This window comes from Leguminivora glycinivorella, chromosome 10 (genome assembly GCF_023078275.1).
Source record: "Leguminivora glycinivorella isolate SPB_JAAS2020 chromosome 10, LegGlyc_1.1, whole genome shotgun sequence".
In the NCBI taxonomy this organism is placed as follows: domain Eukaryota; kingdom Metazoa; phylum Arthropoda; class Insecta; order Lepidoptera; family Tortricidae; genus Leguminivora; species Leguminivora glycinivorella.
Window position 1 is genome coordinate 3,261,604 of NC_062980.1, and position 10,297 is coordinate 3,271,900.

Here is a 10,297-nt window from a genome sequence, read left to right on the forward strand (position 1 = left end):
GTCAGTGTCTTGTCAGTGTCAGTTTGAACTGTCAGATTGCATACAAGTTTTTTTTAAGATTATGAATTTTTAAGACTGTCTGTGGGGAGCCTAAGGGTTCCTAGTTGACTACGGAACCCTAAAAAGTTTTTATGAGATGTTTTTCAATATGCTTAAAATAAGCTGTGTTTCACGAGGCAAATCTTGCCTTTCCAAGCAGTTCAGCGTTATCATTCCAGAAAAACTCCTTAAGTGAAACGTCATTAACGTCAAATTCGGCGTCGTCTGGTATAGGTTATAATATTGTTGTATTGTTGCAATTAATAAGAAATAAAGCATTAATAATGGCTAAGCATCATCCCGATTTAATTTTCTGCAGAAAACAACCTGGCGTGGGTAAGTTGTTGAGTGATTACATTAGGAATCATCTTTAAATTTGTAAAGTGTCGTCATTATAGCGTTTCACTTTGTTTTCTCAGCTATTGGCCGATTGTGTGAGAAATGCGACGGTAAATGCGTGATATGTGACTCGTACGTGCGGCCGTGCACGCTGGTCCGCATTTGCGACGAGTGCAACTACGGTTCCTACCAGGGACGATGCGTGATTTGCGGCGGGCCCGGTGTTTCTGACGCGTATTATTGCAAAGAATGCACTATCCAGGAGAAAGACGTAAGTACATCGTAGTCAGGAATACTTAGTGCCTAGTTAGTAGTTTATGTTGGTATATAATACCATTTATAAGGTATAATTGCCCCGAGTTAGGGTGAGTTGAATGTAAGCGCAGAGAGAAATGGGATATTCCAATTTATGAGTCTCTAGATATTGTTTAGTGTAATAAGCACCTACACTAAACAATATCTAGAGACACTCACCACTCTCGATGCTTGGCACCCATAGTACAAGCTTTGCTTAGTTTGGGGCTAAGTTGATTTGTGTAAGGTGTCCCCAATATTTATTTATTTATTTAAAATAGAGATATAGTTACATAAAACAAGACTTGAGAGTGAATTGTCCATCTCTGGTATGTACCTATGACTTTTTTATTATAATTAGCCCATCATAATTTGATCTATCGGTACCCCTTACATTTTTAATTTATTCTTTCTGTTATCACTGTCAGCTGTGGCGGCATGGTTCAACTTTTATAATATGTCTGCAAATATATGTATATTAGATAAAATGTAAAATGTGGCATAGTGATAGATGATAGAAATAGAACCTTACTGCCACCACAGGGCTTGTTTAATAGAATCTTCAATGTTTTTATTCATTTACTATTTTATTTGTAATTTTCAGAGAGATGGGTGTCCAAAGATTGTGAACCTGGGAAGCTCAAAGACTGATCTGTTCTACGAGAGAAAGAAGTATGGCTTCAGGAGGCATTAGTAGTAATTGTGTGTAGGCTATTTGTAATGAATGTGTGATTTGGTCTGCAAATGGGATTTAATTTAGGTCCAGTTTAACATAACCATTACTATGAAATTGTAACATTTTTTTAAATAATTGGTCTTCTGTGTAAGTTTCATAGTAGGTACTATTTAACCTTTTGAGTGACAGTCAATCAAATTTCAAATTTGATTAATTAGAATAAGCCCAAATTCCAATGACTCAAAAAAACAGTTTGGCACCCGAGGAGTTAAGGTTGGTACAACAAGTACAAACAGGCAAGCATTATCCATCCTTTTCGCACTATTAGTAAGTGTGATAGGGACACACCAATGTGATAAAGTTTATGACACTAGTGTGCTACACCCTGCAGATTTAACTTGAAGATCTATGTACAAATTTTGTTTGAAATGATCATTTGCTTTTCTGACAAAATCTGTATCTTAAAAAGACATTATTTTGGACGCTAACTTCCCCAGTGACATTTAAGTATTTAGTTCCATATCTTTAATAATCCACTTTTGTATACAGAAAAACTGTTATTACCATTCGACATAATTATTCCATGAAGGGCTTGAAAGACCAGTGGCCCATTTCTCAAAACTAAAAGTTACAAGCAGAAGTCTCTTTCCAACTTGTCATATATTAGTTAGACATTGAAAACTACTTGTAAATTGTGTTGCTTAATTTCAAAACTGGGTAAATCCATTCTGCTATAAGGTTGATTATCTTTCAGATCTTATTATATTTTTGTATATTCAGCCTTAAAGCAGAATGGATTTACCCAGGTTTGAAGTTAAGCAACTCAATTGTAACTTGTAGCTTCGAGAAATGGGCCCCAGTAAACACAAAATATTTGTAAATAATTAAAAACTCCAATGTAATTTTGGTTTTATTAAGCCTTTATTTACAATAATTACACATTTTCACCTGTATTTTTATCCAAAAACACGATAATTAAAAATGCAGGGCAAACATAAATTTAATGTGGTATTGTATTTATTTATGCCTATATCTACATAATTAACTTATTTATATGGAGAGCTCAGTGAAAACTAGGAACTATACTAAAACTACAAGGAAACACTTTATTGTCAAGTACAATATTTACCTACTACTAAGAACGAGTTGAATTGTGTTCCACTTAAATATTCAATATAAAATATGTACACTATACATATACAATCAACTGCACAAATAGTAAAATAAGATTAGGTTATGTAATAAGTATTAACCGATTCGTTGCCTGTACCATTTTCGGAAACTTTACACTGGCGACGAACAACTTATGTCGATTTTTAAATGGCACGCCTCTCGTGTCATCCACACAAACGGTTAAAGTAAGGTATTTTGCAGTTTATACCACTTCAGGTTACAGCACAGAGAAGTCATATTTTGAAGCATCATTGAGCCAATAAGAAGCATACTTTTTGGCTTGGCGCTGGAGGAGCGAAAAAAGTTCGTCAATATCCGCTCAACTGTAAGTGACCTTAGTTTACTGTAAGTAGTCTTGCTATAAAGATATGTAGGTATCCATTTTGTGCACAGGACACATCTCTTTGTAGTAGACTGCACCTACTTCAAACTCTTGTCTTACGGGTCAATCCGCGGCAAGAGTACCTAATGTGAGTCACGATTTTATGGCATGTTTCGTTTATTCACGATGCAAATTCACATGATAATCTATCTCTAAAATAAGTGTTACTTTCCCGATATATGCATAGATCCATTCATTTGCAGCTGTAGTTCAAATAAACACTCAATGAAGTCGTGACTCACGTTACTTTTACGTAGATTCACCCTTACGATCTCTGCAACTGTAACCTGCGTGGTAGTCAATTCTAGCTGCCCCTACTGCCGGCGCTGAGCACGCTATTGGTCGACGAGCCTGCGGGATTGGTCCAGATGTTGGGCTGCTCCGATGACCCCATGTCCGAATATGCTGGGCGAGCAGGTATGATCGGCGAACGGATGCATACGCTGTAAAGAGTAATTGTGGTTAAATTGACCAATTTGTGTAGGGAATGCTTGGTGATTCGGTGAAAAGGGGCAAAAGTGATTATGAAATATAGCCTGGCCATTCAGAATTAGTCACTAAAAAGGTGCGATATTTTAAGTGTTAGCTAAGAAGTTTGATACATGCTATGCATTTAACGCAACTTTTTAGTGACGGAAATTAAGGAATTATTTGAGGAGATAGGTACTACAAATAAAATCAGTGACTCTAAGATAATCTAGTTTTCACACGTGGAAATGAATGTGCTTGAAAGATATAACATCAAGTTATCATCATCCATTAATCATTTTATAATTTATTTACTTGTAATTTTTATTCGTAGGTAATAGACATGCATGTTATTATGATTAATTTTAGGTTCAATGTTTTAAGGCCACAGCCAGCCAGCATAATTTCGCTACGGGTTTGTGTCGCTGAAATCTGCTGACGGCTTTTGCCGACTGTAGCGACCGAAGGGTTAATTTTGTCTCATTGCTGTGTGTGCCATGCGCAGGCAAGTCGTACGACTAACCTCTCGGAGTATCAGCTTCCGAATATAGTCCTATAAACATTTATAAATTATTACAATATAATAAGTTCAGATATTGTAGAACACATTTTGTACGGGTAGGAGCTAAGATTAACCTAACCTTATACTGATTTTGATGAATCCCCATGTTGGCATTTTGCTGCAGTAGAAATCTTCTATGAGCTGACTAAAACTACATGACGCTTACGTACCAAGTGATGGTCTGCTCACTCCTTTCGCCATACATTAGGAACAGTTCCTTCTAAAGCTTCAAACGACTTACTGTATATCTACCACTACTTAGACAAAAACACACCAATACATACAAACTTACGAGTTGACATCCTCCAATTTCTTCAGCAGCCTCTCATTCTCCCGGCTCAACAACTCTTGATCTCTCAACAGTTGGTCTCTTACTCCGAAGAGTTCTTGGTTCTCGGTTCTTAATGCTGAGTTTTCGTCCATGTGTAGTTGGACTAACTCGACTAGTTCTGATTGTGGAAGCTGATAGAGCTTGTTGGCTTCGAGGGCCGGTGGAGTGTTGCGAGGACGCTGGTCTGTGGGTAGAATATAAATTATATCAACAATTTTTTTTAAATAAACTAATTGATTGGGTCATCAATTGATCATGTCTCAGTGAGAAGGTAATGCTTCTGTGAAGTTACAAATCCTCATTTGAGAATTCTGAGTTGCTGCTGAACATTTTTACAAGCTTTTATTCAACTGGCCTTGTTAGTATGCGTCAAAACGTAGAAGCTAAATTTGACCCACTTCCCGGTTTCCGATTGAGTTGAAATTTTGCACACATATGTAAATCACGTGACAATGCAATATTATGGTATCATGGAGCTGATCTGATAATGGAGCAGAAAGGTGGTCATAGGAACTCTGTTATGAAACGTCGTATCCCCATCGAGTAAGGGGTTTTTCGAAAATTCTCGGAGAGAAGTAGATGACTGTTAAAAGAAAAAGGTACAGTCGGCGATAAAAGCTTGTGCTAAAAATGTTTTTTTGCAAAAACACTTAATTCTGTTTATACCCAAATATTCGGAAAGTAATTCTTATGGGTCTAGAAATAAAATTATATCATACGCGTGCATGAATTGGAGTCCAAGTACTTCTAGGACGAGAACATAATCATTCGCAGCTTTTGGTCCTTCGAACCGGATGCAATATTTTGTACTCACTGTAATCCATACTGTAGTCTGTCTGCACGTGTAGCGCAGTCCTGAGGTGCTGGTTCTCCGCTTGCAGAGCTTCCACTTCTCTCTTCAGACTCAGTATGAGTGCGTCTCTTGCGTCCTGCAATTCAATTATTGAGGAAATAGATTCACTGCCCAATTCCACCAATGGATACAAGTTACAACACGATACAACAATGGTGTATATACGTATAACTGGCCAGTATCGGTCAAATGGCGATGGAGTATCTAATTTGTTTTGGTATGACCCTCGTAGTGTCTAAAAAGTTTTTCAAACTCGAAATCATAGTGTTTGCAGGCGAAGTTCTTACCATTTTGACGATGGGTTTTGATTTAATCTTCTTGGCTCTAGCTGCATATCGTAAAGTGTTGATTGTTTCGCTTATATTTGATCTCGAAGGGGCTATACACGCAATCTGAAATGAAAATAGGTTCTTAAAATTATCTTTTTTTGGCCACATTATAAGGCTACTTCAGCGCCTTATCTTGTTGGGGTGTCATTAATCCATACTAAAATTATAAATGGGAAAGTGTGCGTGTCTGTTTGTTTTTTTCCGTCTTTCACGGCAAAACGGAGCGACGAATTGACGTGATTTTTTAAGTGGAGTTAGTTGAAGGGATGGACAGTGACATAGGCTACTTTTTGTCCCTTTCTAACGCGGGCGAAGCCGCTAAAGCTAGTACATCATACATTTATAAAACTGCGACCGCACCAGCACAGTTGATTTTGGAATGGTGCGGCTTGACATTTATAAAACGGTTCGAATAAGGGCCCTGCGCGCGTCAGGCGAAGTCTTTGGTGGTACTTGAAAGTCTTACCATAAGAGTTACACCGTTTCCAGCTAAACTGTCAGCCAACAGCTTAGTTAGCTTGCTGTCCCGGTATGGTATATGGCCTCTCTTCTTGCCGTCGCTTAGTTGTGCTATGCAGTATCCTGAAAGATAAAATCGATAGTCAGATATTGTCACGATGGAAAGGATAAAATTTCGAGTACATACAAAAAGAGGAAACGTGGCAGGCCAAGAAGAAAATGGGAAGATGAGATAAAGAGTTCCTGGACTACAATAACAAAGGACAGAGACAAATGGAAAGAGTTAGGGGAGGCCTTTGCCTACAAAAGGCATACAGACAAAAATTAGATTATATATACATGTATGTTAACAACAAAATGAAATGTAACAAAACGTCTGAAATAAAGGCTATTTTATTATAGTAAGAATACTAATGTAGGTGATTGAGATAGAATTACCCTCTGGCGATCTATTTCGCTCAAAAAATCGAGATTTCCTAGTCTGGAAGAGGACAATTAAATAGTTTCTAAAATGACTTTATTAACGAGAAATATCAGAAACCATGTTTCAAATGTTTGGTGCCATAGACATTCGTTTCTCGGGCCCTTATGGATACGTGAGGCTTGTATCGCCCTTTGCACCAGACATTCTGAGGCCATAGACTGGGTCTAGGGAAAATACACCTCTGGATAACATAAGACAGGAAAGAAAGATCCACTCACCTAAAACCATAAGACTCCTATTAATATTATTGGCCTCCTCCAGCGTCTTGCCCGTGCTTTGCGTCTTCTTGGTCATCTCGCTGCCGGCCAGGTCCACAAAGTTGATCTTGCCGTGCGTGGAGCAAGTCACGTCACCGTCGGTGCGCAGGTCTCTTCGCACTCGCACGCAGAGCAATGTGTGTGAGCGGGATGAGTGGCTGTTCATTGCGTGCGCGCCTACTGCGCGGTTACGCATGCCTGAGGAAAAATGTGAATTAAAGCGTATAGTTACCGAAATACCTACTAGATTATATAACCTTCCCGTTCATCGGACTTAATGTTTATCTCTTAAAAGCTGTGATGTGTGTGTATTTCTTGGGATTCCGTGACTTTGCTGAACTCTGTTTCTATGCGAGGCTTTTTCATGACGTATTCCGCAGGAATTAAAGAGGGCCTAAGACGAGATGCAGTTGTACCTAGGTACACGCTTAGCTGCCTCTGCCTATCTCTGGACACCTTCCTGTTATCAATATATTTAATATATGTAGGTATATTTCAAACTTACCTTCTTCTAGCACAGCGAACAGGTCGTCCAGCTCTTCGCAATCAACAGTAAACAGGTTTTCCACGTAGAATCCTCTGCTCTCCTTCGACCATCGTACTTGCAGGGGCTTGCGAGCACTGCCTGGGTTCAGCAGGTCTATCACCTGAATGTCAATATTAGTTAATATTATTAATTAACAATGTGTGGCACGGTGTTGTTGCACATAACTGTTGTCAACTCAAGGGAACAATTAAAAGAGAACGGCGTATTTTACTGTCCAAATGGGGATGGGGATTGACAGGTCCAAACAGAACTAGTATCGTCGAGAGGCTATTCCCTTGGACGGCAAATGGGCAATTTAGACTTGGTTCGGCCTAGGCAGTCTCTCTCCTCCGAGAGAAACGTGAACACTGCTTAATAGGGCACGTTTTAAAATGTGAGGAGGTAGAATTTCTTCAATCCTCTTCCTCCTATTCTTACGTGGTGTCTTAAAACATGATTGCTGATTTCACGGTACTTTACTTACTAAACCGTTTTAGATCATTTTCACTACAGAACAAACCTTCTCATTGTAGATCTCAAGGAAGCTGGCTTTCAGTATGAAGTGGCACTCCGGCCGGTCGTGTATCAGCCGGAACAGGTACACAAACGACCGCACCACAAGCCCGTGTTCCTCGGAGTATGGGCTGGCTCCGCGTTCTACCTGCAGACGAAAATAATGATCATACGTCGCTGGTTAGAGAATACGATGACTTGTATTGGTGAGTATGGTTTTGGAGCGTATAAGGCTGCAAAAGAGCTCGCTATTTATTTGTCGAAGGCGTCGGAGCGAAGTATGTAATTAAGTTTTCAGTTTAAGCCATTAAGTAGCTGGTAGATTCTACAAGTTGTACAACAAAGAAGCGTATATGCGTAGTCACACTGTAAGCTGTAAGTCCGTTTTCACATTAACCAATCCGATATCAGATGTCGGAAAAATTTCAATGGAAAAAAATACAAGGTGGCGCGACATCCGATATCGGATTGGATAATGTTAATATGAAAACGCACTAAGAGTCCCCGATTGCAGAAGTTATAAATTAAAGTTAGTTTATTAGCAGACCCTACAACGCTAACAGTAATGGTATGTACTATGTATGCCGGCAATAAATACGCTCAAAATTATTATTTTTTAACAAAGTGGGACGTTTTCCCGTACACACTCACAATTCACTTCGTAATTACCTCTAGGTATAAATTGCTATAAGCCCCGTGTAGTAAACGATCGTTAGTACGAAGTATATATTTTTAGAAACTTTTACCGACTATTAACTGTCTGTCGCTAAGCGGCCGCTCGTTACGAGTTATCGCAACATGAATAATGGCTCTTTTGCCTGCTTATTAATCGGTTAGATAGGGACCTGGCGATTAAAGTGTAGTGTAGACGGGCTAGGGATTGCAACCCGGTCCGCCGGATCCAGAAATCCAGCGGGATCCGGCGCTTTTTAAAAGCTGCCGGATCCGGTCACCGTAAATAATCCGATTTGTAATTTCTAACGTAGGTCTAGTCAGCTGCAAATGGCGCACCGAGTCGTTTCGCTGTTATCTCTCCCTATTTGGTGCGACAGAGGCAGTTTGTAGAGTTCGCCACAGAGCGTCAACGATTTTACTCTTGGCCAAAGCGCCAGGAACACTTTTTTCCCCTCACTAGCTCGGAAACACGCGTTTTGTCCTTTAATACCAGCGGGTAAAAACGTATTTTATCCACTAGTGGGTAAAGTAATTTGACCTTGAATAAAGTCAAATTAACTGCTTTAAAATTGATAAAAGTAGGTGAATCTAGTAATAAAGATGATTTACCACCTATGGAACTACTGGAAGCAGTGATAAACGCATTTTTTGCGTTGTAGTTTCCTCGCTATAGTGAGGGAAAAAGTTTTGTGTTACACTCGGGTGCAAATTCGCTCGTGGTTCAACTATAGAATCCTTTCACTTGCTCGTTTTTCAATTCCACACTCGGCGTTAAAATACAACTTTGCCCCCTTGTATAACAAATAACTATTAATTTGGTGTAGGTACGTATTATCTGCTGGCAATGTTAGCAACATAACGAAACTGTCAAATCTAACCTACCCGGCGCCTACAAACCTACGTAGGTACCTTGTATCTACATGCCACGGACTAACGGCAATGAGAGGATCACTTATCCCCGCAGCTTACTGTACCTACACATTCCCGAATCTGTTCTAATAACAGTTTTTAGGGTTCCGTAGTTAACTAGAATCCCTTATTATAGTTTCGCCATGTCTGTCTGTCCGTCCGTTCGTCCGTCCGCGGATAATCTCAGTAACCGTTAGCACTAGAAAGCTGAAATTTGGTGCCAATATGTATATCAATCACGCCAACAAAGTGCAAAAATAAAAAATGTTTTATTAGGGGGGGGGGGGGTACCCTACATGTAAAGTGGAGGCTGATATTTTTTTCATTCCAACCCCAACGTGTGATATATCGTTGGATAGGTATTTTAAAAATGAATAAGAGTTTACTAAGATCGTTTTTTGATAATATTAATATTTTATTTAATTATAATCGCTCCTAAAGGAAAAAAAAGTGCGTCCCGCCCCCTCTAACTTTTGAACCATATGTTATTTAAAAATATGAAAAAAATCACAAAAGTAGAACTTTATAAAGACTTTCTAGGAAAATTATTTTGAACGTGATAGGTTCAGTAGTTTTGAGAAAAATACGGAAAACTACGGAACCCTACACTGAGCGTGGCCCGACACGCTCTTGTTTTGAGCTTTTGTTGTTGGCTGTACTTCGGTCTCTGTTGATACCTCATGCGCGGTTGGCCATACAAATAGACCACGTGACCCCCCCTGGGGGCTGGGTCTTTATACCACGTGACCCCCCCCTGGGCACGAAGCTGGATCCGCGCTTGTGATACCTGATGTCGTTTGAACTAGGATGAGAAACCTAACACCATAAACACTTTATTAGATAGGTATTTTCCATCGTTAACGTTCCACGTTTTATGTTAGTTTACTTTAACTTTGCTGTTTACTTTAATGATCCAATTATTTTAACGCCGGGTATTAAAGAACGGTTAACTTTGAGAAAATTACTTTAGTACAAGTAGATAGATACGAGTACCTTAGTATGCAGGCACAGTTAATAGTTATCAGATT

The 10,297-nt window shown here is 39.2% G+C and overlaps 2 protein-coding genes across 2 annotated transcripts in view; one reads left to right on the top strand and one right to left on the bottom strand.

The window, feature by feature from the left end:
- The first annotated feature begins 239 nt into the window (after window positions 1-239).
- Window positions 240-2,062, top strand: LOC125230497 (PHD finger-like domain-containing protein 5A). The gene is made up of 3 exons (XM_048135667.1): window positions 240-375; window positions 459-649; window positions 1,277-2,062. The coding sequence occupies exons 1-3, from the start codon at window positions 324-326 to the stop codon at window positions 1,364-1,366; spliced, it is 333 nt and encodes a 110-aa protein (XP_047991624.1). The 5' UTR covers window positions 240-323; the 3' UTR covers window positions 1,367-2,062.
- A 109-nt stretch (window positions 2,063-2,171) lies between these two features.
- LOC125230498 (kinesin-like protein KIF12) overlaps window positions 2,172-10,297 on the bottom strand; it is a 41,584-nt gene continuing 33,458 nt past the window's right edge. Inside the window, exons 6-13 of the mRNA XM_048135668.1 lie at window positions 7,693-7,833; window positions 7,152-7,293; window positions 6,608-6,844; window positions 5,913-6,028; window positions 5,405-5,509; window positions 5,079-5,193; window positions 4,226-4,448; window positions 2,172-3,346 (exon numbers count right to left, since the gene is read on the bottom strand). Coding sequence (XP_047991625.1) covers window positions 3,208-3,346; window positions 4,226-4,448; window positions 5,079-5,193; window positions 5,405-5,509; window positions 5,913-6,028; window positions 6,608-6,844; window positions 7,152-7,293; window positions 7,693-7,833 — 1,218 coding nt within the window. The 3' untranslated portion in view covers window positions 2,172-3,207. The remainder of the gene's footprint in view (window positions 3,347-4,225; window positions 4,449-5,078; window positions 5,194-5,404; window positions 5,510-5,912; window positions 6,029-6,607; window positions 6,845-7,151; window positions 7,294-7,692; window positions 7,834-10,297) is intronic.